This window comes from Hipposideros armiger, unplaced genomic scaffold (assembly GCF_001890085.2).
Source record: "Hipposideros armiger isolate ML-2016 unplaced genomic scaffold, ASM189008v1 scaffold_28, whole genome shotgun sequence".
Classification (NCBI taxonomy): Eukaryota; Metazoa; Chordata; class Mammalia; order Chiroptera; family Hipposideridae; genus Hipposideros; species Hipposideros armiger.
Genome location: NW_017731378.1, coordinates 4,250,197 through 4,277,195, shown reverse-complemented (window position 1 = coordinate 4,277,195; position 26,999 = coordinate 4,250,197). Strand labels below are relative to the sequence as shown.

Here is a 26,999-nt window from a genome sequence, read left to right as displayed (position 1 = left end):
AAAAAAAAAAAAAAAGATAGGTATACTTTCGTTAAAAAAAAAAGAAGATAATATCCTACAGGTGGCAAAAATTATGAAGGCAGCACTAGAAGTTTTGGCAATACTGGGCTAGAAGATTTTTAAAGCCTCTCACTCCTAAAAGTGAATGTTGGTGACCTAGAGTGTCAGGCTGCAGATCTCACCCCAGGCCCCTGCCTACAAGGTTCCTCTCAAACTCCACCTCCTCCCTGGAGCTTCTTCAGGTCCAGCAGCCTAACAATCACTCACTCCACTATGCTCCCAGAACACGTTCTACATCCATGGATTGTAGCATTTATTACCCAGTAATAATTACCCATCTCTTTACGTTCATCTCCCCTCGAGAACATGAGCTCCTTGAGACAGGAATTATGTCTTGCATTTTATTCCCAAGACACCTATTATGATGTTCTATGCCTGGTACAATATAGGTGCTTGGCAAAAGTAAGTTAAATAAGTGAACCAATGCTTCTGCCCTTTTCCCACTGAATGAGAAGACAAAACACAATGGAAGAAGAATGTTGCCAGAGATTTATTTGCCATAATTCCAATTTAACACGTCTGAGCACTTCAGCTGGAAGGCAGAACACTCACCTTTCTGACCTCAGCTTTGAGCACTAAATTAAATGAGAATCTATGAATCTGTTTCAAAGAGGCCTCATCACATGAGATGATTGGAAAAGCAAACTTTTTCTTCAAGAAACTTACCAGGATCGAGAAGAGACCAGTCACACCAGCACAAGGCCAATTACAAAGGTAATTTTGACTTCTGCAATATAGACCAGAACTGGGTAAATATCCAAGAACATTCCACCCATGTCATTCTAGTGACAGGATATAATACCAGAAAACACTAGACCTGAATGGTGAGGAGAAAGCCCAAATGGAGGTCTCACTAGTGTTGTCAGTGACATATAAATATCAAAGTGCTTTAGAAATATAGAAATGACACACATGTACAGAGGTACCAGTAAACTAGGAAAAACAGTAAGAAAGGCTCTCTTTCAAACTGAGGTTGTCCCTTTTGAAATACGGGGCTTTCTCAGTAGTGTTCTTCATATCATTTTGGACCTTGGATCCATACCTGATAAGCAAGTAAACTGTAAGAATCTTTAAGCCACATAGGAAATGGTATTCTTTTAACTATTATAAATCTGTCAACAAAAACGTACAGGCTAGCTGCACTAAATACCTTCTGCAGTTTCTTATTAAGAATATAAATTAAAATCCAGCATAGTCCCTTTACTCCCTGCATCTGTTTGCTATTCTGTCTCCATTATTAATACTGTAAGGCAGGATCCCCGTTCAGGCAAGATTAATTCCCTGTTCCCAAAGCCTTCTGCTGACATTGCAATGGATCCATTTAGAAGGCTGTAAAGGCAAGCCCAGGCATTACTCCTGACACATAATCAGTGAGGAGATGAGGCCTAGTCCTCTGAGCTTAATAAGAGGAAAAGAGGAAGTTGGGTTGCGCCTTTGATCAGGGAGGTGGTATAGCCCAATGGTTAAGTGCTCAGACTCCCGGGCCAGCCAAGTGGCTCAGCTGGTTAAGAGCTCGCCGCCAGCTCTGAGCAGCAGGGCAGCCGTTCGGATCCCACATTGAGGGCCAGTGACGCTGCACCCTCTACAGCTAAGATGATGAACAACAGCTCACCCTGGAGCTGGGCTGCTGTGAGTCGCCGGCAACAGCGTAGGCTGCAGCGGGGCTGCAGTGGGCTGCTGTGAGCTACGTGAGTGTCTGGCAGCCAGCATGAGCGGCCGGCAGCGGGCAAGAGCTGCCGTGAGCCACCATGAGCCACCATGAGCGGTCAACCAATGACCGGCGACCGATTGCCTCACCCAGGAAGAGCACAATGATAATACCAACATGGGAAAATGAAGTGACGCCCTCCACAACTAGACTGAAGAACAAAACAGCAATTTGTCTACCTGTCCGTTCCCCTTCCCTGATTCTCCAACGCTGTTCTCCTCCCCCAATTCCCCAAGAAAATCTTTTAAAAAAAAAAAGAGCTCAGACTCTAGACTCAGAAAGTTCAATTCAATCATAACTCTTTTATACAGCCTAGATGTGTGACTTCAGGCAATCCATTTAACCCCTCAAAGGACTCAGTTTCCTCCTCTATAAAATGGAGATAACAATAAAATCTGATAAGATTGTAAAGCATTTGATACAATAATATGGAAGACAGTAAGAACTAAAATCAAAGCAAATAAATAAATGAATGAATGAATAAATGAATGAATGAACGAATAAATAAATAAATAAATAAATAAATAAATAAATGTATCTTCTTCATCTTCATGTCATCATCTCCAGAACCAGTCTCTTATGCTAAGGCAGGGCAGAAAAAGCCCTGCTACTTTCAACCTACACACACTAAGCAGCAAACATGAAGATACCGAAAGGATGTGTGCAAGAGGCAAAAAAGAGTGAAAAGCAAAAACAGAAGAGGATATGATAATAGAAATAGAATCAGTTCTTGATTAACCATGCTAATGAGAGAGAGAAAAGATGGCATTTAAATTGAAGAAAAGAATCCCTTCCTCAAAAAAGTACAGATGGAAAAATAGTTTTTTAAAATTATAGATAGTAGCTTATTAGAGTATGTGATATAATTGTTTAAGAGGCACTAGAGCGTAGTCATAAGAGTATGGACTCTAGAGCTGGGCTGCCTGCATTAGAACCCTGGCTCCACCAATTCAAAGCTGTGTGACCTGAAGCAAGTTATAGAATCTCTTTGTGTCTCAGTTTCCTCATCTGTAAATTGGGACAAATATTAGTACCTACCAACATCATACAGTTGTGCTAAAAATAAAGTTAATTAATATATATACATATAATGTGATTAGAAGAATGCCTGGCTCATAATCAATGCTTAACAAATGTTAGCTTTTATTATTATTACTGTTGCTGCTGTTTTAGCTAATTCAATAGTAGGTTGATTACATTTACTTTAATATTCAAATGTGTTTAAATTTGATGATTATAGATGGAAGTAGGGGAGGCAAGTAGGATTTAGAAGTGTACAGGGCAGCAAAAGACAGACTAGGATAAGAAAATGTACTGTGGCTAATCTGAGCACAGATCACTAACTGCACATTAAGAGGAAGTAGGTATGATGGACAGAGGGATAGAGATGGATATATTCGTGATAAAGCAAGCAGAGTAAAATGTTAATGGTAGAATCTAGGTATGGGTAGATGAGTGTTCACTATAAAATTCTTTCAATATTACTTTATACTTAAAATTTTTCTTAATAAGCTAGAGGGAAAAAAAGTAAACTGAAAGTCATCAACACAAGGTCTGGATCATAGCTATGCTGCCTGACCTCTGAGCTCAAACACCAGAGCAAGCTTGGACAAACCTGAGAGTTCTGGAACTCTCGCTCATCAAAGACACTTTTCCACACCAGCTGAGCAGAGCGCGGGTGCTGACATGGACCACCTCAGCACGAGTAGATACAGGCAGAGGACAGAAACCCAGACGCTCCACCTGAGAAGTGCCAACCACACAGGACTAAGACATTATCACCTCTGCTGAGGAAAACCTCAGAAATAAGGCTCAAGGCTAAGGAATGGACACATGGAAGGTGGGCAAGTGGCACACACTCACTCATGGACTCTGCTGTCGCCATAGAGATCGCTCAGGCCGAAGCTGATGTAGTGCCAGTGCTCGGGGATGTTGGCAGAAGGGCTCCCCACGTTCCTGTACATGCTAACATAATCCAAGGGATCGGGGCCTCCCAACCTGCAAAAGACAAAACACAGGGTTGTCAGTGTGAGCTTGAAAGCAGACAGTGTGAAGCAAAGGGGCTCTGCCTTACAAACCTAAAGGCCCCATTCTGAAGGGAGGTCACACCTCTTTGGGATAAGACCAAAGCACGGGCAACTGGAGGCTGCCCAATTCCACAAGCACAACAGACTCCTTTCTCCTATCCTCAACAGGTAGGACCTCTTTTAGAAATAAAACAGACTGGGTGGTTGCCCCCTTTGCTTCCTCCTGTTTCAAATTACCAATCCTAAATGGGGTTGACAGGGATTATCTCTCTTCCTTGGTGCCTATAAACATTCCACATGTCAAGGCAAGAGGTGCATCAGTCAATCCAATTGGCCTCTGTAGAAAGGCCATCCTGAGCACCCCCAAAGGGCATTGTTCCTGGAAGAAGAGGCTCAACTCCACTCCCGCCTCTTAGACAGCTAATTCCTGAAAGACTATATTGTGCCCTATGTTAATTACAGTTTGTTCTAAACAAACCCAATGCCTCCAGACCCCTACCCACACCCCACAAAGCAAAGCTGGTCTTTTATCATGCAAGTGACAAAGGCCAAATTTAGGCTGGCTCAGCTCTGCACAGATAACTGCAGAATCCTGTGAGGGCCTGCATCTATCTGCAAGAGGAGATCCCCCGGAGACTGCAGCCTCGAAGGTAGAGCTGGAACACGAAATGATTTGGGGCCTCTCAGGACCATATTAAACTTCCCCCATAATTCTAACATAGAGATTTAGTCATTATCTCACTCTAAGGATTTAATTCAATAAGGGTTCCCTTTAGTAAAGTAATTAGCGCTCTTTCAAAAAATCCTGCTTTTCTTCAGAATGGATAGGGAAGTTTGGTAAATTTGAGAAACAGACGAAATGGAAACCATCAGCGGAAGGAAGTCTGCATTTAGCCCACAAACACTCTGCATTTGAGCTGCCTTGGACATCTGACTGTTCCACAGGCTGCAAAAACTTTGCCTGCCCTTGGGACATTGATGGAGTGCGCTTTGCAATTGGGATCATATGCTGAAGGAACGCGAACAACCAAATAAAAGATGTGTTACGTGTGATCCCAGCAAGCATGCCAGTGCCACACAATTTAAACACTATTTAAAACCAGTAGGTCTGGTTTCATCCTCTTTTGCTAGGATATTATTTGCCTTTGTAGAAATCCTTATTCTCTGCTAGGAAAGCTGTTATTTATAGAACTTGAAAGAAAGTCGCTACAAATAGCTTAGGGACAAACCCCCATGCCTTTCTTTAACTTGGATTTTGCCAAATCAATCGACTAATCCCACAACCAGTCGGATTTAGGAAGGTTTGTCGGGGGAGGGAGGAAAGACAAGGGTAGCTATCCCTGGAAGGACCCCATGATAGCTGCAGAACCCCAGAACAGATGGCAGTGACGACAGGCTCCATATCTGCTCCAGTTTCCTACTGAATATTCCCAGTCCTGCCCCTCCTTCAGCCTCGGTCCATCCAGCAACAAGTGGCAAAACTGCATTCCCTGTTCTGTGCTCCATCTGCCACACCACTGCAGCCCTTTCTGGCCAAGTGTCCAAGGAGGTACTGCATCAAGGAGAGAGGCTTTACCTTAAAACTCCAACTGCAGGGAATGACCAAGAGTCAGACAAAAAGATCCTAGTTCCCAAGTGCAGAGTGTCCTGTTCTACTTACTTGGAGACATGATGGGAAGTAGATGAGTACATAGAAAATAATCATAGTTTGCACTTAGAAAAATGTGTTATTCAAGGACCCAGAGCGTCTCTCAACTTCATACCTTGAACATCTGACTTCCCTCCCCAGGGCAGTTGCAGGACTGGAGTGGCCTCAAGGTATAGGCTCTGCCCCTCTGCTTCCACTCCCTGCTCACTAAAGTCTCAGCTTTCAGTCAGGATTCCTTGCTAGCTAGTCCACTACCCTAAGAGCCACCCGACTGTCACAATGAAAGGAATACCAAGGTACCCTAGACCACAGCCAGACTCAGGCAGCCTGGGTTGATCATCCTGCCATGAGAACTGAAGAGGCCTTGTGGTATCTCAAACATGAGGGATATCGATGAATTAATTTCAGGATCTTAACTATGCAAACCCGTCCAAATCTTAGAAAGAGCCAGTTCCCTCTTACATTTTTCTGCATCTAGGCAGCATTTCTAGTTTCACAGAGTGCTGTACAATCGTCGTCATTCGTCATTACATGTTAGTCCATCTCAAAGATAAGCCCTGCCTGGTTAACAAGCTTGCAGGGGGAAGAAAAAAAAAAAAAACAGTTGCCCAAACCAGTCTTAGTCCTTTGCATGTGCTTCAGTACCTTTTCCACACAACTCTATCCTCATGGCCACTTGGGTGACATAAAAACAGCTGCTCAAGTCTGTGAATGGATTTCTCCTTACACTCAAATGAGGCCTGAACAAACAGCATGGCAGAGCCAGGCCCACTTTTCTCATGACACGATCCAATATAGTTCATCACAAATCATATTTAAATACGAAGGTGCAATTAGAATGGGTAATTAAGTCATCAAGAGCTACTATAAGCACTCAGAAGCACTCTTCAAAAACTCCTCTCAACCAAAGAACAGTTTGCTTGCCAGAGAGAACTGTACCGCTGGCCACACCTCCTCCTGGCTACCAGACAGAGGCAGGCTGCTCCCCATGGCCTCCCTAAAGAGCAGATGGCTGGTCCCCAGGCCCTCCACACTGTCAGTCTCTTTACATGCTCCCTTCGACACAGGGAGCTAGCTGCCCTCAGTCCTATAGCCTAGCTTCTGCCATCTCCAGAGGAGACATCCACTCTTTGCACTTCCCTCTTTGGATCTACCTGCCCCTTTGGCCACATCACAAGCAGCTGCCTGAACAGTGTTTCAGGACTCAATGAAGGCAGTATCTAATACAGTGCCTGCATGAATGTGGTTCTTAACAGATTCAATCAATTCCTCAGTCAACTTTTGGTCCAGAAAGACCATGAAGACAGGCTCTTTTCCACAGTCCCTGTAACACCAGTTTTGCCGAGAGGCTGCAAGAAGAAATGGGTTGCAAACAGGAATGAGAAACTGGAAAAGACCATTTCTACCCCAACAGCAGCCCATCTGTAAACAGGTCTGATTTAACAAAGCTACTTGAGGGTTACTCAGCTTCCCCGAGAAACGGCTTCCTAAATCCTGAAGCTTGTGGCCAGGAAGCTCCTCAACATTTCACTGCCTTCTTTCCTCCCTGTCCAAGTCCCAGGTCATTAGCATTTACTGTGGTCCCCTTCCATCCTCAGCCAAACCATGGATCTCCCTGACCCTACCTCTATTCTAGCTAATGTCTTAAAGCAAAGCAGCTGCAGAGACAGAGGAAGCTCTGCATGAAAAAAAAACTGTGCAGAGTAAGCAGAAAGTTTATCAGGAAAAGTTGCTCCGTGAAACTTCAAACACAAAAGCATGGCACTGATATGATGTCTGAGCTCATTGGGCAAGTATCAAAAGGAGACCTCCTCCTCATCTCTTCACAAGCATAACGTGCACAACTTGCCCCCCTCTAACCCGCAGGAGAGCCCGGGTCCCCAGACCTGCCCCTACGCTGTGCAGTCTCATGCCCTCGGAGCTCCTCCAGCCTCGCTCCTCCAAAGCCCTCTCATTTGCTCCCCAGGCCCCGCCTCGCCTCCCCCATCTCACTTCAGCCGCCCCCCCCCTTGGTTTCCCCTCGCCCACTAATGACCCCCTACAGGCGCCCCCTCCTTTCACCACGTCTACAGTTCCCACTCTCCTATCTTTCTCCGCTCAGCTCCTACACACACTCCCAATTCACTCTCTTCTCCTAATCCCAGTTAACCCTTCAACCTCCCCACCCTCGTTAACCCTTCGCTACCCAAGACTCCGTTAACCCCTTTGTCCCCATTTACAACTCCTTCCCTCGCAGCAGGAAGCCCTTCTTCCAAGTGCTTTAACCATTCTTCTCCTCCTCCTCCGAAAATTACTTCGCCCCCGGTGCTTTAACCCTGCCCAGCCTGCCCCGTTGGTCTCCTCGCGCGGCCCAGGGCATACCAGTACTTGACGATAGCTGTAACCTGGAGCGGGTTCGGCTGGTCAGGGTAAAGGCGACGGCACTCTCCGTAGATGGCGTGCAGTCCCGGAGGGAAGAGCGAGGCGAAGGCCGGCGGTGCAGTCGGGCCAGGGGCCGGGGGCGCAGTGGGGCCGGGGGCGCCGCTAGGCCGCAGCTCCGCCATCCGGGCGCGTAGGGCGCTGGGAGAACCCGGGAGGGCAGACGAGCGGGAGAGCACTGACGCGCCAGCGGGCGGACCCTGTGGGTGCGACTCCCCTAGGCTATGGGGGCTGCAGCGAGGTCTGGGCTCCGCGCCTGCGCACGGCGCACCGTCCGCCCAGGCCGTCGCCGCGGCAGAGACAGCCAGAGGTTGCCTGGGGGGCCGCTGGGCGCTCAAGGAGGCGGGGCACCGGCGCGCCCTATCCCCGATTCTATTGGCTAATGTCTGCGTCAGTCACAGGTGACTGCATGCCTTGACAATAGGTCCCGCCTCCCTCTCCCTGTGTTAGTGGTGTCTCAAGGCTCTTGGCCTCCCCCTAGTGTTAGGAGGAACCCAGGTTTAAATACAGATGTGGAGGCTTCCTTCTGAGGTGCTAGGGTCCCACGTAAGCACTGGGAAGTGCGCTGACAAAGGTCTTGTCACTGGTCGGCTGACATGCTGCTAACAAGGATTTAAGCATAAGTTTATCAATGGATTGATTCATTCCTCCATATGGCACTAGTTTAAATAGATTATAAATCTGAATGTTTCCTACACCCTTGAATGTCCACTAACCGTATTGACTGACACTAACACTGCCAAACTCAGGGGTCGTATGTCAAAATACCTATTTTGGAGTTCTGACAGAAAGTAACAAGAGTTAGGCAAACTAGGATCAATTAAAGAGACTTGGTAATTATTTAATAAATGTTTTTAGTGATGATGACAATCTCTTCTTTGTTGTGTTTTAGGCAGAGATATGCAGATTGTCTTGAGAAACACCAATATTCATTATCTACTATGGGCCCGCCCTTCCCCATTACTCTGACTCTCTGTAACTGGGAGAATTTTTAATTCCTAAGGCACCGGGTTGGAAATTATTTTCCTGTTTACTATAACTTTTCAAAAAGTAATGTCTCCCATTCAATAATCTTGAAGAAATTCCAAGAGACGAATAGAAAGGAGTCCTGGCCAGCAATGCTATTGACTAAAAGCATCCCAGCAACTTGAAGCAGCGGTGGAAATAATCTAGAGAAAAATGCACTGAGATCACTTGAAAGCAGCGACTTTTCACCTCTATTTTCTCACTCAGCAATGTCAATTCTATACCAATAATTCCAAATGCCAGTCTTCAGACCGATGTTAGCCTGTTGCAAAGTTTACACCTATCCAGAAAAAATGCAAAAAGCAATGAAAATGTACTTTTTTTTCTAAATAGCAAATTTTATGCAATTTATTTTCCTTTGTTCTGGAAATATGTACTTCCCCGTATGTGTGTATTAAATTTATTTTATTAGAGTGTGGTGGTGATAGATGTTTATTAATGTCTTGTGGACCCAAATAAAAACATGGTAGCCTTAATATTGTCCGGAAGTGGTAGGGAGTGGCAGGACTGATCTGTCAAATCCAAACATCTACGAATTACTGACCAATCCAAAGCAAATTACAGACAAATACTTCAGTATGAGCTGCGAATCCCTCCAACGGGATCCTTACAGAACCAAGCGAGCAATACAACCATCAATCTGAATCCCCGTCTATTTATATCTATGGAAACTACAAAGCCCAGGGTACTGCGCGTCGGAAACGCAACGCCCGGTCTCTTAAACTAGGTGGGGCTCCGAAGCTGCCTTGCCCTCTAACTGAAGGTGCAAGCCATGCTGGGGGTTGTAGTTCTTCGGAGGCGAGGTCGGGCCGCTCCCTGGCCGCCCTGCACCAGCGGCTAGACTGCGCATGCGTGTCAGTGGCGCTAGGAGCGGACCCGGCAGGCAGTTCCTTCCTCGGAAGGAGAGATTCCTTTGCCATGGAGTCCTACGATGTGATCGCCAACCAGCCTGTTGTGATCGACAACGTGAGTTTCGTCTTCCCTATCTCTAAAGGGACTTATGCTCTCCTCCCCGAAGGGATCGCTTTCCGGCTTTCAAGCCTGCGCCGCCGGCTCTTTGTCACTGGTCCGGCCTGTCAGGCGGGTTCAGCCGCCGCTGCCTCCGTCCTTTCTCCACCCATAGTCCGCAGGCAGGGCGGCCGGCCAGCAACCATGGGATGGAGAACTTGGGAGTGGATGAAGGGAAGAGCTGTAGTCCGAGCCGGGTCTTTGGGCCCTTGGCTCGAGGGGCCTTAACCGCTGTATGAGCGCCCGGCACCCACCCCTCCCCAGTTTCCGATAATTCTATTGGCTGCTCTGGCTGTCCGTCTTGACCGATGACCCCGCCTCTGAGCCGTGCCTGATGAGGACTGCCCTCTACAGTGATTGGCTTGCGCCCTTGCCGTTTTTCCGGGCCGCCATAGCGTTTCACCTCTTTAAGGGGAGGAACGGTGCAAGAGGACTGTGGGGATTGGCTTCCGGAACTCTTAGTGGTAGGGCCTGATGGGCTAGTGCTCCCCCGCGGGTGGAGTAGTGCTGTTTCCTTCTGTCCGGAGCTGGCCGGGTGGCTTGGCGGTGTATCTGGGTAGGGCCCGAGAATGTGGTGTCAGAAATGGCCATCAAATTTCAGTTATTTCTGTGATTATAAGTTACAGCGATAGTAAAGGTCGAGAAAAAGAAGAGTAACAAAGCAAGCAGGGAGGTACCTTCCTCTTTGGAACGCCTAGTTGCTGGGGGTGGGGTGGGGGGTGGTGGAATTACCTACATGATATTTGCCAGGCGCTCTAGCGCTTAGGGAGGGCTTTCACATACTCGTACCTTCGAGTTGGATCCTCACAAAAACTGGGTGGATAGTTAAGGCAGGACGTTTGATCCTCGTTTTACAAATGAGAAAACAAGCGCGAAAAGGTAAAGTGAGCCCAAGGTCGCACTAAATCCAGTGCTTTTATCCGTTATTCCATTCCCCCACGCCAAGGCATCAATCGTGACAAATGGAAAGAATCTAAATATTGCTCTTATTTTGGGCGGAGGGAGACAATTGTAAAACAACGGCATTTCTTTCCCCTAAAGGTTTGATCCCACCGAAGTTGGTTGATACCTTTTCTGTGCTCCTTCTAAGTCCCTCCATTGAGGCAAAACTGCCAGTTCCCTCTGTCCTAAGCTGACTGTCAGATTTGCTCTGTTGACCCAGCCCTCTGGGGCCTTAGGCAAATGCAAGGTCCTTTCGTTTGCATCATCTGTGTTAAGCTTCAGATCTGGTAGGTAGATGGGAATGATTATCCTCAGTTTATGCAGGAAAGTGAAGCTTGGAGAGGTTAAATAACAGTATTCAAACCCCCAGGTTTGTGAGTTGAAGAGCCAAGACTCAAATTGAAATTGGATTCCAGGTTCCTCACTTTTTTCATAAAAAGGTGCTTTTTTGTTGTTAGCTCTCCTCTTCAGGGGTATGGCTTCTGCCTTGAAAAGCAAGAGGTTGAGTTCAATAAGGCAAATCATTTTGGGGAGGATTTTGTTTGTTTCACTCACTCACTACACTATTAAATCCTTGTGGGAAAAGATGGCATCCCTTCATTTTTCATTACTTTCCCCTTTCCCACCTCCCTCCACACACAGAGTACATAGGTTCTGGCACCACTGAGTACTCAATAAATGTTTTTTCATTGCGTTGATGGGTGGGTGGGTGGATGAATGACTGAATATCTCTATCACAGTAACAACCATGTCCCTAAATAAAGGATGGGGTGGGGCACCCTACTTTGTTACTGCACAGGGTTGAGTAGGACTCCTTGTTCTTGATGTTGATTTTTCAGAAACTCCACTATTTCTGTCTTCACCTTGTTTGTGTGCTGCATCTGACTCTTCCATAATTTTAAAAAGTTAGCAATTTCCTTTTTTTCATCAGCCATGAAGAGACAGTGTGTCTATCCCACCAAATCCTTTGCTTCTGGAATTATTGGGCAGAATTTCCATCTCCCCCTCATTTTCTTTAATGTCACTTAAGCTAATGCTCCTTCGTTCCTCCTTTCTCTTTCTTGGTAGAGTATTTAAAATGCATCAAGGCAGTGGTGCATTTTCAGTTTTAAGATTTAAAGAACCAACTTTTTTTTTTTCTCTAGGAAAGCATTTCCTTTATTTTGCCAATAATTCCGGCAAAAAGTGAAGTAGGAGAAACTTAAGTAATTTTCCCATCAGGATTTACTGAACCACATTTTTATATTTGGGGCCTTAGGTAGTTCTTGCTGTTTGACATTTAGCGAGTTTTGTTTCAAAGTGAAAGGTAGATAGGAAAAATCATTTTAAATATTTGAGCCAACTTTATATTATGAGAATAATGTATCTAGCAGATTTTACATCTCCATAGGTTAACATGTGCCCACCAAATGTTAACATTTGCCATATTTGCTACAGATTTGTTTTTTAGGAAATAAAACATTACAGGTCTAATTGAAAGCTCTTTGTACCCCTTCACAATCCCATCCTTTCTTTCTGTTCCAGAAGTTACCCCAGAAACAACCATAATCATAAAATTGACGTGCTCCCGCCATGATTTTGTATATACATTATGTGTATACAATTTGTGTTTTAAATTTTTACTTAAATGCCAGCATCTTATTTGCCAGCTCTTCTTTTTATTATAGAAAATCTCAAACATAAACAAAAGGAGAGGGAATAGTATAACAAACATCCACATATTCGTCACCTAACTATAACCATTATTAACTCTTGGCCAACCTTTTTAACTACATTCCCATTCACTTCCCTCTCGTACACTTTTTCAAAACATAATTCGTATACTATTACCAAACCTAACAGTTAACAATAATTCCTTACGATCATCAAATATTCACTTAGTGTTCAAATTTCACTAATTGTCCTTTTTTTTTTTTTACAATTCGTCATCAGCCTTAAGATACGCTGATTCACTTAAGTTTAAGAGACACTAGAATTAGCTGAAGAAATGAAGTCAGTGTTTTGTTTAACATGGCCACTTGGCAATGTGACATCCAGGCTGTTGGTTGTACAACTTCAGCAAGAATCCATCCCTAGCTTGACAGAAAGTGTGAAGGGGAGGTGACTTGTAGAAATAACTCACTGTTCAATTATGTGTATTTTGAGAGCCAAGGATGTACTTCACACCAAGCTAGGTGCTCTGCGGGTAAGAAGGAAGTCAGATACCATGTGGAAGGAGAACTATCAAGAATGAGTTGCTGGGAATGCCTAGAACAGGGATCTTAAATGTAATGCCTGCAGGGGCCAAGCAGGAACATTAAAAAGGGAGAGAAGAGGATAGCCTTAAAGGTGGTATGAGGAACATGGAAGGAGCACTGAGCGTACCTGACCAAAGGGCCAGCTGCTTCTGCTTTTCAGCCAGTTGTCCCCATGCAGGAATGCAGGTCCAGTGTTGCCAGACCTGATTTTTCAAGAGAAATCCGAAATGTTAAATTTCATATGCAGGCTCCAATGTTTAACTGCCAGAAGTTAATGTAAAAGTAGTTTGTGGTCTGTAGAGACAGAAGTAAATTAGTGGTTGCCAAGGGCTGGGGGTGGGAGGAAGGATGGAGAGTGACTGCTAATGGGTACAGAGTTTTTTGGGGTGGATGATGAAAAAGTTCTAAAATTAGATGGTGGTAGTGATTGTACAACTCTGTGAATATACTAAGAACCATTGAGTTATACACCTTAAATGGGTAAATTGGTGTGTGAATTTTATGTCAATTAAGTTGTTTTTTAAAAAAGTACTTTGTGGGCCAAACAAAATATGTCTTTGGGCCAAAATGGGCCACCAGTGTCCTAGAAGCTAAGGCTCCACCTCTCAGCATCCTTTTCCCACTTGTAAAATAGGAGACAATTAGCTTCTTACCTGGGCATATCCCGAATAATCAAGAGTGCTTAGGATGACGGTCACCCAAGCCACGGAGCCTATAGCCAGCAGGTACTGGGAGAACCTTGCTAAGGGATTTGCTGTTTGTTTTCCTGCATCAGGAGAAGAGTGAATGGTTAGTGGTGGCTGGCAGATTTGAGTCCTCAAAAATCAAATACTTAATGAGACTACTTTTTCAGAAAGCCTCTACAGGTATTTGTTTACTTGGTTTTGCCAGAGTGAATAACACAGTGGCAGCCCATTCGCCAGTACACAGTTCCTAGTTATAAATACTGTTAAAGAAATTTACATGACCCTTTTATATGATATCATGGTATGGCTTGAGCAGAATAGAGAGCCTGGCCATCCTAGTGCCTGACTTTGGCAACACAGAAGGAGGAAACTGCCTCGCTGTCCCCACCCATTCTTCACCCAGCTGCTGGCCTGGCAGGCCAGCTCGTGGGGCTGCAGGGACAAGCTGGATCTGGTTCCTGGGTCTTGTGCATTATTCCCAACACTGCCTTGGCCTTCTCTGTACAACTGCCTGGGGCTTCTGGCATTCCAGCTGCTCATACATTAGACTTCGTCCGTCAATCATTTGAGCTTGACTTTCATTTTAGTCAGCCAGAACCTATTTGAGTACCCTGCAAACGCCAGAAACCGCTGATATATAAAATCTCTGACCTCGAGGAACTTGGGCTGAAAAGAGAGAAAAATGGAAACCATAAAGTCAAATAGAAAGCAGAATGAAATTCACGCTACCTAGTGGTACAGGTAATGGCGATTTTATGAGATAATAGGAAGAAGATAATTAATTCCACTTGGGGACTATTCTTCAGGAGAAAGGCGATGATATTTGAACTTGGCCTTCTATACTCTTGCTGAGAGGACAGAGAGGAAGAATTGAACATAACATCTTAATCTGCCTTGTTACTCAGACTCTAGTCCTTTTGTTAGTAAACTAAAAATAAAATATCCAGAAAAATCATCTCTTAAAAACATCTAGAGTCTGAAGTACAGGTCTCATCTTTACTTTTCTTGTTTTCAGCCTTTGCCAGGAGATCCCGTAAGTCAGTTGGCACCACCACACCCAGATGAAGGCAGTGAGCAAATAGGAAGCTTGAGCTAATAAGTTCCCGGAGTTCTTTGTACAGCACTGTTCTCACTATCCATGCTGCCGTCCCAGAGCTCTTGAGTTTGCAGTAGGATAGTTCTCCCTCCTTCGCAGCCTAGCCTCTCAGCTTAGTTTACAGCTGCAACTTTTCCAGGATCCTTGCAATTCTGCCCAGGCAATGAGTTTGCACTTGTCTCCTGTTTTCTCTCTTTTCTGTTGGCAGTTTCCTGCTGTCTTAGAGAACTGGCTTATCCTGCTGAACTTACTGCTTTCCCTGTCGTCCTTCAATCACTTTTTACCTCCTCCCTCTGTTTCCAGAATCAGGCATCAGGATGGCCCATCTCAACTCCTTATCCCATAGGAAAGCAGGAATAAGAGACAGGGAGGGAACCAGGGGTGTTGCTGGGAAGCCTTTGGTGCAAAGGTAAAACCTTGGCTATTTAGTGTCTCCTGATGTGTTTCCTGCTTGCTTTGTGGGTTCCGGAAATATCACACTCCATCACAGGAAAAGGCTTGTCCCAGTTAACTGCAAACTGTGCTGGGGTGGAAGGACGAGAGTGTCTCGTGGTGGTGGTGGAACAGTTAAGAGGGAAGAGAACACGGTGTATCTGCGAGCAGTATTCAGCCTTGACAGCTGTCCTGCGTGGAGTTGGTACCTGTGTCTAGAGTCAGCGTGTACTTTGGTTGGGCCCTGGGTGGCATCAGAGGCTGGTGGGAGAAGTCTGATTCTCTTCTGGGTACCCCACCCAACATGCCGAGGATTGGAGCTGCAGGATTGTAATGTTGGGTCTCTTCTCAGACAGTGCTTTAGGGCTTCCCTGCTCTTTATCATTTGGAGACCAAGGAGTAAAACAAAGCATAGTAAAAAAACCAGTAACTGCAAAGCCCCACAAAGCAGAGTGGTCTGCCCCTGCAGTAAGAACCAGATACCGTGTGTTCCATTGGAGTCAGCTTCAAGCGTGGCAGTGCTCATGGTGTCTGTCGTATATGCCCTGGAGGACAGGGAGGGAGAGTTCAGGCCCGAGCTGGGAGAGTAGGTGAAGAGCATCCCATGGTGGTATAATAGAAAGAATCACGCGCTCTTCCCACCTTGGCTGGTTTGGTGCTTCTATCTCCTTTCCTCTTCTCAGGTTTTCTCTTTTCCCTCTCTTTATTAATATTATTTATTATTTTTTTTTAAAGATTTTTTTGTTGGGGAATTGGGGGAAGGGGAACAGACAAGTTGCTGTCCTTTTGTTCTTCAGTCTAGTTGTGGAGGATGTCGCTTCACTGGCCCAAGTTGGCACCATCATTGCGCTCTTCCCGGGCGAGGCAGATCAGTCGCCGGCTTCTGGACAGCCGCTCACTGCGGCTGCTGGCCGCTCACGCTGGCTGCTGGCTACATACGGTAGCCCATGGCAACCCACTGCCACAAGGGCTGCAGCCTACGCCGTCGCCGGCAACTCACGGCAGCCCAGCTCCAGGTTGAGCTGTTGTTCAGCATCTTAGCTGTAGAGGGCAGTGTCACCGGCCCTCATATGTGGGATCCGAACCAGGACCCTCTGGCATCCCAAGCCAGCTCTTAACCAACGCGCCACCCGGCCGGCCCTATTAATATTATTTTTAATGCCAAAAGTAAAACATGTTCAATGTAGAAAAGTCAAAGAATACAGAAAAATCAAATAATACTTTGAGTGTACAGTGGAAGTTCTCAACATCCCCAGTCCCACTTCCCTACCTTTGGCATGCATTCACTACTCGTCTACAAATGCTTATATAAATGGATATGTTATACACAAATATAAGGTCTCTCTCTTTTTACAAAAAATGAAACCATATTATACATATTGCATGATAATATATCTCCTTTTGTTTTTGTGATACTTCTGACTTTTCTTTCTCCTCTCTTCTCAGGGATCCGGTGTGATTAAAGCTGGTTTTGCTGGTGATCAGATCCCCAAATACTGCTTTCCAAACTAGTAAGTCATTCTGTAGCTTAATCAGAAGCCCTGGAGGCTTGTCAGCCATGTTATAGGATCAGCCCTCTGTCTTTCAGGGAGAAGAGATCTGTTGTTTGGGTCAGCCTTAGCGCCCAAAACAACAAGCAAAGGATAGGAGCTGGCTTTTGGAATAAGCAAAGAAAACGGTTGCCTCCATGGTACAACTTGAGAGGCATCGGCAAGAGACCTCTTTTTAAAATTTGATTTTATCTAATGCCAAAAATATTGTCATTGGTAACTCTTTGCTTTGGATGACTGCCTTTTTATGGAACCGTCTTTTAAAATTCTCCTATCACCCAGGATGGGGTTTAACATTAAACCATACCTACTATTTTAGTGACAATGAGTTTCTCAACTCATTTCTCAACCTTCCTCCTAAGGCAGAGAGATTGCAGGCAAGAGAAGGTGCCTGAGGAAGGGGCTTAAACGGGCCGGGGGCGCGAGGGAAGAAGGCCATCTGTCACAGTTACACCACCGCAGTTTTACTTAGTAGAAGGCCTGGACAGGGAGCTAAGGAGACTCAAAATTTTGAGTTAACCATTCATTTAGAAAATTTTGTTTCCTTGTTCTTCTTGGTCTGCACATACTTTGGGGAAAGAGAACTAGAGGTATTGAATCCTCTAAAATGTGTTTTAATAATTTATAAAATAATATAAATATAATTAAAATATGAAGTAATACACAAATAACTTAATACATATTCATTGTAGAAATTGGGAGATGCAGAAAAGTAGAAAGAAGAAAATCAAAATCAACTGTAACCTCACTCCTCAAAGATAATCACAGTAGAATTGAGTAGATTTCTTCCCATCTAAGTACATGCCTCTGTACATCCTTCCTGTGTTGTCATGTGACCTGTCATCAAATGAAAACTGTTGGTCCTCCCCACTCTCTTTTGTAGTGTGGGCAGACCCAAGCATGTTCGCGTCATGGCGGGAGCCCTCGAAGGCGACATCTTCATTGGTCCCAAAGCTGAGGTAATTCCCAGTCCTACCAAAGAAGCCTCAAGCCAGTGGAGGACTTTCATTATTCTTCACATGGGCACTGTCCCAACAGTGTGACCTAACCATGAGTAAAAGGAGCAATTTCCTCTTAAAATCTTCCCTTTGGCTCTCTTATCCTAGGCCTCATCCGTCTATTTGTCCCAGGAGCAGCCTCTGGTTTTGGAGAGAAAATATCAAACCCCACTTAGGGGAAGAGACCAATCTATAGAATGTGTATTCTGTCACTGTATTCTGTCACTACCTTACCAGTGATCAAACTGACTGGCTTGGTTATTTTTATGGCAAAAGAGATTAGGGGGAGATTCTGGCTGGGGTACCGTGGGGATGAGTTATTTAGCAGAGTTTGGCAGAGCCCTCAGGCAGCCTCTAGAAGCAGAACAATAATCATAGTTGCCAGCCTTGGCTCCAAATCCTGAAGCCCAGAGGTGGGAGCCAGGAGATTATGTCCTGGGGCCAGGCAGTGAGCAGGGTGCCTTCTGTCATTTGCCCCAGGGGCACCCAAGGGCCCATGAAAAAGCAGAAGCCTTCTGCTTTGCCTGCTGATTGGTCAGGGAGAGCAGTTTGCAGCATACAGTTGGAGACTTGGAGAATGGGTGCCCACTCTTAGCCCTGGGCGAGGACTGTAGGGTGGGAACTCCCAGTCCTGGAAGAGCAGGTTCCACCGGGCAGCCCAGTTGAGAGGCTGGCTGCTGCTGTATGTCCTGCTCTCTGCCCCCAGGAGCACCGGGGGCTGCTCTCCATCCGGTACCCCATGGAGCACGGCATTGTCAAGGACTGGAACGACATGGAGCGAATCTGGCAATATGTTTATTCTAAGGACCAGCTGCAGACTTTCTCAGAGGAGGTGAGGGTCCTGTGTGGGGATCAGCCCTGCGGGGTGTGCAGAGCTGGGCAGAACCCCTACCCCAGAGATGAGGAGGATGGTGTTAACTGCCAAGCGTGAGTCTTACTGTGTGCCACGCACCAGGCCATGTGCTTTTCAGACATGTGCACATTTAATCTTTCACACCATTCCTGTGAGATGTAGGTAGTATTATCTCTATTCTACAAACAGGAACAGACGTTCAGAGAAGCCAAGTAGTGTTTCCAAGATCACCCAGTGAATCAAGTGGTAGAGCTGGGATTCAAACCCACATCTTTCAGACTTCAGAGCCTGTACTCTTTAACATCTATGGAAGTAACTCTCAACTCCGAAATACCAAGGAACATGCATACTAGGTGTATCAGAATTTCCAGGGGAGGGATAGGTTCTGTTTTAAAAAGTATGTTCAATATTGAAATTTAATTTTCTATTTTGAAAATGTTTTGACTGTTATTTTTATCATAATTCCAAATGTAGAGTTTAGCAAAATCTTCTTGACAATTGGGGATATATGGTAGATACAGGGACCTATATAAGAATCTTAAAGGAAAAAGGGGACTAAAGCTGTGGAGGTGAGGACGGAATGAGACTTTTAAGGGGGCATGGATTTGGAAAGTTGAGAAACCGACCGGAGCTGAGGTAGTTGACAGGCCCAGCTTGCCTTCTTTTGGAGGGAGGCTGACAGATGTCCCCTGGGCTCTCTAGCCAGCCACGCAGGAGCTTCTCCCACAGCACTAATGTGGGGTAGAAATCTAGCCGCGTCCTGATTGCTTTCTGGGCATCTTTCACCAGCATCCTGTGCTCCTGACTGAGGCACCTTTAAACCCACGGAAAAACCGGGAACGAGCGGCTGAAGTTTTCTTTGAGACCTTCAACGTGCCAGCCCTTTTCATCTCCATGCAAGCTGTGCTCAGCCTGTGAGTAGCCTGCCCCTTGAGAGGAAAGGAGTCCTTTGGCAGAATTGAGGTTGCCTCTCCTTTGGGTTGTGTCAGAGCAACTTAGCACCCACTAGGGAAGGGTTAGAGATGCTGGGAAAGGGAGTAGTGAGGCTGTCCCCCAGTCTCATACTCTCAGTGGGTTTGGCGCCCAAGGCTCTGCACTCTTCCTACTGGGAAAGCCACATACTGCTACAGTGCTTCCTAAGGCCCATGTAATGTCTTCAGGTATTCTGTTTAGTCTTCCCACTTGTGCCAGGTGCTATGTGGGGCTGGTGGTAGGGTCATGATGAAAACACCAGCATGGTCCCTGCTTTCAGGCCCCTGTCATTCCTGTCATACTCCCAGCCTGTCTTACACCAGAGATAGGTCTGTGGCCAAGGTTGTACCCTGGTGACCTGCAGAGGGGATGTGTTTGACCCCATTAAAAAGTTGAGAGCCAACATTTAAAAATTGGGAGATTCCCTATCAAAATCCAAATTCCTGGCTTCTCTGAAAAAATGGTAATATCTGGAGTGTTGGGCCTTATTCCTATAGGGCAAAAATCAGCTAGAACTGAAATAGCAGCTACCATGCAGGTAGTTTGCTAGCCTGACTTCACCACACAGTCCACTCGAATCCTTCTTGTTCTCCCTACACGAAGGCAGAGTGCTAGTTGCTATTTATCAAACATTGTGGGGTTTTTCTCTTCGTATCACATAAATATATGTCTGTACTCTTGTCTTTACCAAAAGAGAAAAAAACTAAGGACAGACCTAGAGGGCCATGTCGGGGAGAAAGCTAGTTTTTTGTGGAAGTGAAAATATTCTTATTTTCCCTTATTCATTTACTTTTCCTGCCTGGCCCCTGTAGGCATTTGAGTTTTTTCCTCTCTAGAGAGTGAAAACTGCCCCTCAGCCTAGGTCCCTAAAATGGCCGAAGGTCAGGCCATCTCCTGGGAGTGAGGAGGGAGCTTGGAGAGGCTCAGCTCCTTTCACTCAGGTATTTCAAGGCTTGCTTCATGCTCAGGCCTCCTTAGCGCTCAGTGCAGTCTAAGGCCCCCGGAGCAAGGCCAGCCCCAGCCTTAGTTTAGCTGACATTGATCTCAAAAAAGAAATGAGCTTCTTCCCAGAGTGAGCAGGCAGGAGTTATTGATGGTTTGCCTCCTTTGCTTCAGTTATGCCACAGGCAGGACCACAGGTGTGGTGCTGGATTCTGGGGATGGCGTCACCCATGCGGTGCCCATTTATGAGGGTTTTGCCATGCCCCACTCAATCATGCGCATTGACATTGCCGGCCGAGATGTCTCTCGCTTCCTTCGTCTCTACCTGCGTAAGGAGGGCTATGATTTCCACTCATCCTCGGAGTTTGAGATCGTCAAGGCCATAAAAGAAGTGAGTGCTCCCCTGTGGGCCCAGGGATGGGATAGGGAATGGGAACAGAGCAGCCAGGATCTCTGTGACCTAGAGTGAAGGGAGGCGAAGTTCCCATCCTGGGGGTCTGGGTCAGGCTCTGTTCTCCCCAGCCAGACCTTGTGGTGGCTGTGTGATCTCCAGCTGGGACACCTGACACTGACAGACTCACCTTCCCGAAATGCTGCCATCTCATAGGGGAAAGGGAGCTGCTTCTATTTCTTAAACTGGGTGATGGGTACACCAGTGACCATTAGGTTTTTATGTCTTATGTACAAATTGCATATGTTCCATTACATCCTTGAAGAACTCAGAATACATTTTTCTTTTTTTCTTTTTTTTTTTTTAATTGGGGAATTGGGGGGATGGGAACAGTGCTGGGGAATTGGGGGAAGGGAAACAGACAAGTCGCTGTTGTTTTGTTCTTCAGTCTACTTGTGGAGGACGTTGCTTCACTGGCCCAAGTTGGCACCATCATTGCGCTCTTCCCAGGCGAGGCAGATCAGTTGCTGGCTTCTGGACGGCCGCTTACTGCGGCTGCTGGCCGCTCACGCTGGCTGCTGGCTACACACAGTAGCCCATGGCAACCCACTGCCACAGGGGCTGCAGCCTACGCCGTCGCCGGCGACTCACGGCAGCCCAGCTCCAGGTTGAGCTGTTGTTCAGCATCTTAGCTGTGGAGGGCAGTGTCACTGGCCCTCATATGTGGGATCCAAACCAGGGCCCTCTGGCATCCCAAGCCAGTTCTTAACCATCGCGCCACTCGGCCAGCCCCTACATTTTTCTTTTTAAGTAAACTGAGTCCTTCCACCTGTGGCTCCAGAGAAACCTCTGAGCTGGGTAGATGGGGTCCAGAACCATATATGAACAGAAGAAAGATTCCTGAGTCTAGACTAAAGTTAGGTTGTAGTCTCAGACCCAGATCCAGAGAATCAAGTTTCCACGCTTGCCCACTAGGAAGGTGGAGTAGATGGGAACTCATATCCTAAATGCCACCCAGTGAAGGCTGACAGAAGTCTCCTGCTCCTGCTTTGGGGCAGCAGCTCCAACCACCTTTAGGGCAGTCACTGGGATGGGCAGATTTCTGCAGCAGCACACCACTCCCCGGGGACTTGACCAGGTTTCCTGCCCGCCTAACTCATGCTTGGTTCTGCAGAGAGCCTGCTACCTATCCATAAATCCCCAGAAGGACGAAACACTAGAGACGGAGAAGGCTCAGTACTACCTGCCTGATGGCAGCACCATTGAGGTAGGCAACCGGACCTCTCCCTTCAGGCCCCCAAAAGCTCTGGGCCCAAACAGAACTCCCCATGGGGAGGCTGCAGACAGATGTGCCAGTCCTTTTACACCCCCTGCCTGGAGCAGTGGAGCTCATGAACAGCACCATCTCCTACTGAGCAAGGTCAGGGACTTTGCTTCTCCCATGTGGAGGGAAGGAGGCACCAGAGGCATTTTCCTAAGTCAGGATGGGCTTAGGAGAGGGGGTGGTTAGTTCTGTCCTTAACCACTTGGGTGCAGCATAGGGTGAGTTGCCTCTCCCTGAACATCCACTGATAGGAAGAAATTTCCATGAATTAGTGAATCTATGTATTAATGCCAGAGCTAGGATTAAACATAGGAGCTTCCTCTCTCTAATTTCCCAGGAGCCCTATCTTTGTTCCTTGAGTCCCTTGACTTGGAGTCTTCCAGAGCCTGGCCTTCAGAGCGACTGGTTACTAAGAGATGGGCAGAGATGCCTCTTCATTCCCATTGCCAAAGGGACTCAGCCCCAGTCCCAGTCCCAGCCTCTGAAACTTGCCTTTCACCCTGCAGATTGGCCCTTCCCGATTCCGGGCACCTGAGCTGCTGTTCAGGCCAGACCTGATTGGCGAGGAGAGTGAGGGCATCCATGAGGTGCTGGTGTTTGCTATCCAGAAGTCTGACATGGACCTGCGGCGTACGCTTTTCTCTAACATTGTCCTCTCAGGAGGCTCCACCCTGTTCAAAGGTTCGTCTTTGCTCTTGGGGCCCTTCCCCTGGAAGTTTCCAGATGCTGTTACACCTAGTTGCCCAGAAGATTCACTTGAGATTCTCCTTTCCTGCCCATTCAGGTTTCGGTGACAGGCTACTGAGTGAAGTGAAGAAACTGGCTCCAAAAGACGTGAAGATCAGGGTACGAGTGTGGCAGGGGTGGGGCTGGGTGGAACTGGGCCTCCAAGAGTCCGAAGTGCCACATGGTACGGCCTCCCCTCCAGCTCTGCCCAAACTTTTCAGGCAGCCAGGGGTATACAGGCACTGCCAGAATGGCAGCTTCGCTTCCACACTGACCCTGAGGTCTGCTAGAGGCGAGAACCCATTCTCACCCTCCAGTTCTACAAAAGGGGGACAGTTCTAATACCCAGAGGTGGCAGGGTGCTAGGCTGAGAGCCCCTCATGGGGTCTTTCGTGGAAACTAACTTTGACAGGAGATTGACTTTTACTGCTCCCCTATGACACCATCCAACGTCTTAGTGACTGTTGAGGGGAGCTAGGCTGCCTGAGGAAGGAGGCATCCTAAATGAAGGAGCCTGCTTCCTACCACGGAGTCTGCTTCCCGCTGGCCCCCAACACAGCCAAATCTTGCCCCAGCTTCTCTGGGAATTGTACTTGAGGCTGCTGGGAACCTGCTTCTGAAGATGAGTGTCAGGCTGGCCATAATAACTCCCAGAGAGGCCACAGGGCCCAGCAGGGACATAACTTAAAACCTGTTGTATGAACTGCATCCGCTAATTGGGCAGTGAGAGTTCGCCATAAAGAGGAGGGTTGGAAGGAAAAGGGAGAAGGGAAGACGACGGTCTCAGATTCCTCTTTCCACCCACCCTTGCAGATATCTGCACCTCAGGAGAGACTGTATTCCACGTGGATTGGGTGAGTAGTTCTGGGAGTAAGAGTGGAACAGGAAGCAAAGGCATTGATTACCCCTCGCCCCCACCCCCATTTCTTTAAAGAGAAGCCTGATCTGGTTTGGCCCCATGGGGCCTGGCAGACTCCACAAATACCCATATCCACACTCTTTTTCACAATGTTCCTTTGGATTCCTTCCATTCCAGGGGCTCTATCCTCGCCTCCCTGGACACCTTTAAGAAGATGTGGGTCTCCAAGAAGGAATACGAGGAAGATGGTGCCCGATCCATCCACAGGAAAACCTTCTAATGTTGGGACATCATCTTCACCTCTCTCTGAAGTTAACTCCACTTTAAAACTCGCTTTCTTGAGTCGGAGTGTTTGCGAGGAACTGCCTGTGTGTGTGAGTGTGCGTGTGGGTGTGTGGGTACGAGTATGTGCACCTATGCGAGTGTGGCCCAGGGATCCCAGGGCCCAGAAAGGACAGTGAACTACCCACAATGGTGATGGCCTGAGGCCCTGGGTTGACCACTAACTGGCCCCTGACAGGGAAGAGTGCTGGCAGAGGGCCCCACTCCTTCGTCAGTTGGGCCTTTTGTCTTGCTATGTGGGACTATGTTTACTACCATGGAGAGACAGAGGGAGGTAAACCCACCCCCCCAGGAGACCTTGCTGCTGTCCATTCTAGGCTGGGCGAGCCCCACCCCCACCCCACCCCCAGAGTACCCTGAGGCCCAAGGCAGCTGCTGCCTCCCTTGCTCATCATTCTATTCTTGATGCCTCTTGATCATGGACCGAGGACTGGGACCGGGGTTGAGTTCTGGCTGGTTTTTATTGCAGTTTGGGTTTGGGCAGCTGCAAAGGCTGTTATTGAGACTCGGGGGTCAGGAGAGGGCAGGATGCCTTCAACTTCACCTGGGGACCAGGACTACTTGGCATTAGAGGAGGGCAGGAGTAATGCTACTTCAGATTGGCAGCAGAGTTAACGTTCCAACCCCCAGCCCCCATCCAGGGGGTCTCGGGAGAATTTAAGGAGCCTGTTGGCTCCAGGCCCTGTTACATCCTTGGGCAATGCCATCTTCAAACAGTTTTATTTATTGAAGTGTCTGTTCAGTATGGGGACTGAAGAGGGAGCTCATTGCCTCCTGCCCACCAGTCGCCCTGTTCACACTAATGTTTACAGCACCTAAGCTTAGTGTAGCCCCCAGGACCCCGCCACTCCCTACTAAGGGTAAATGACAGTCTCCATAGGTTGAGGCCATTTGGGATCTGAGGCTACACTTAAAATCACTCCCGTTAGCCTTTCTTTCTCCCTCTTCTACGTGCTCACTGTCCTAGAATCATCAGACTGGTTGCTGGTTGGATTTTCTGAAACAGGAGGTAGAATCACTCTTCGGCAGAGGTCCTAGCAAAGGAGGGGTGTTGGGGATCCAGCTCCCCTAAGACTGGAAAAAGAGCTGCAATTAACCAAGTTGCCTTTTCCCACTCCAGCTGACTCGGGGGGCTAGGTTGTAGGGATGAGAAGGCCCCATCTGGGCTGATTTTTGTGCCATCTTGGCTTCGGACTTGTTTGGTGAAGGAGGAGGAGGCCAGACCCAAGTGCCTGGAGCCGATGGGCTCAGGTTTGTCAACGCGGGTCCAGTGGGGCCAGGTGCCGACCCTGGACTGAGCTGGCCTGGCAGTGGTCCAAAGGCCCTTCAGCCCAGATAGTACAAAGCTGGGGCTAGCAGATGTTCACCGGCACCCTCACCTGACACCAAGACCTGCCCCAATCCCAGGTTCTAGGCAGTATTCTTCCCTATGCCGCCCAACAACCAAAGGCCCTGCCAGGTGTGGGCCACAGCAGCAGGTGTGTGTGAAAGCAATGTGGCGACCCGCGGACTGCAGTGTGCTTAACCAGCTCACCTCCCTTCTCTTAGCCCAAGCCTGTCCCTCTCACAGCCTCGCACAAACCACGTTGCCTGGTGGGGCCCAGTGTACTTAAATAAAGTCCTTCCAATAGACACATCAGCTGGGCCTCTGTCTAGTCAGTGCTGGTTGGGAAGAGGGAAACGTGGTGGGCCCAGAATCTGAAGTGGGGGCTGGGCCTACTCTGTCCTCTAGAGGGCACTGTTGCACCAGCCAGTCTTGGCCCAGACCTAGCCCAAGTCCCATCCTGTTAAGCCCATGCTTGAAACTCGAATGTGGGAAGCAGCTCTTGGTGTCCCTGAAGTTAGGCTCTCAAAACTTCCATGTGTATAAGTAGCTCAAGAGCTTATTAAAATGCAGTTCCTAGAGCCCCTGCTCAGATATTCTGATTAATCCATTTTAAACCTATATACTTGGGGGGTGAAGGGGAATTGCCAGGCACTTTACAAATGTTAACCCATTTGATCCTCCCAATGACCCTACAAAATGTAGGTATTTTTATCCACTTCACAGATAAGGAAATAGAGCCACAGAGAGATCACATACTTTCCCAAGGCTCTGCCCTTTATTAGCTAGGATTTGAACCTAAGCAATATAGCCCTAGAGCCTACATTCTTAGCCACTATGCAGACCCACAGCAAACCATTTGCCTAGAGCAGTGGTCCCCAATCAAGGTCAACTTTGTCCCCCAGGATACATCTGGCAATACCTGGAAACAGTTGGTTGTCACCACTGTTGGGCAGGAAATGCTATTGGCATTTAGTAAGCAGAGGCCAGGGGGTGTTGCTAAACAACCACAACAAAGAATCACCCAGCCCCAAATGTATCAATGCCAAGACAGAAATTCTGGCCTAGAGTAGAGGTTCTCAGTCCCAGCTGCATGTTAAAATCACCACAGAGCTTTCTAAAACCCTAGTGTCCAGGCAGTACCCCAGACCCATACAATAAGAATCTTGGGGAACAGAACTCAAACCACCATTTTTTAAAGATCCTGGTTGACTCCAAGGTTGACCTCTGGCCTAAGAGTGGCGCTCTTCCTTGACCACCATGTCCCGCAATGGTGCATGGGAAATGCGCTAGGCCTACGACCGCAGGCCTGGAAGCCGTTTTACTCCCAAGTGCCCATGCAGCTACTGGTCCACATGTTCCCCCTGCTACTTCCGTGACTCTGATGTGGGTGGCCCCCCAACTCACTTTTGGAAAAATGCTCTCAGTGC

At 47.3% G+C, this 26,999-nt stretch overlaps 2 protein-coding genes across 11 annotated transcripts in view; one reads left to right on the top strand and one right to left on the bottom strand.

Moving 5' to 3' along the window:
- SUFU (SUFU negative regulator of hedgehog signaling) overlaps positions 1-8,176 on the bottom strand; it is a 100,695-nt gene extending 92,519 nt beyond the window's left edge. For 5 of the 10 annotated variants that reach the window (XR_002123254.1, XM_019636443.1, XM_019636445.1 and 2 more), the window contains exons 1-2: positions 7,805-8,176; positions 3,632-3,766 (exon numbers count right to left, since the gene is read on the bottom strand). Coding sequence is in view for 9 of the 10 variants with exons in the window: in XM_019636443.1 (XP_019491988.1) it covers positions 3,632-3,766; positions 7,805-7,986 (317 nt within the window). In the remaining variant the exon portion in view is untranslated. The remainder of the gene's footprint in view (positions 1-3,631; positions 3,767-7,804) is intronic. The other 5 variants (XM_019636446.1, XM_019636451.1, XM_019636447.1 and 2 more) reach the window with 3 other exon arrangements.
- Positions 8,177-9,722: 1,546 nt separating this feature from the next.
- On the top strand, positions 9,723-25,881 carry ACTR1A (actin related protein 1A). Its single transcript, XM_019636404.1, has 11 exons — positions 9,723-9,853; positions 16,735-16,799; positions 17,722-17,797; positions 18,543-18,668; positions 19,479-19,603; positions 20,778-20,994; positions 22,169-22,261; positions 22,825-22,999; positions 23,103-23,164; positions 23,858-23,898; positions 24,081-25,881. Exons 1-11 carry the CDS (start codon positions 9,806-9,808, stop codon positions 24,181-24,183), a joined length of 1,131 nt encoding a protein of 376 aa, XP_019491949.1. The 5' UTR covers positions 9,723-9,805; the 3' UTR covers positions 24,184-25,881.
- Positions 25,882-26,999: the final 1,118 nt, after the last annotated feature.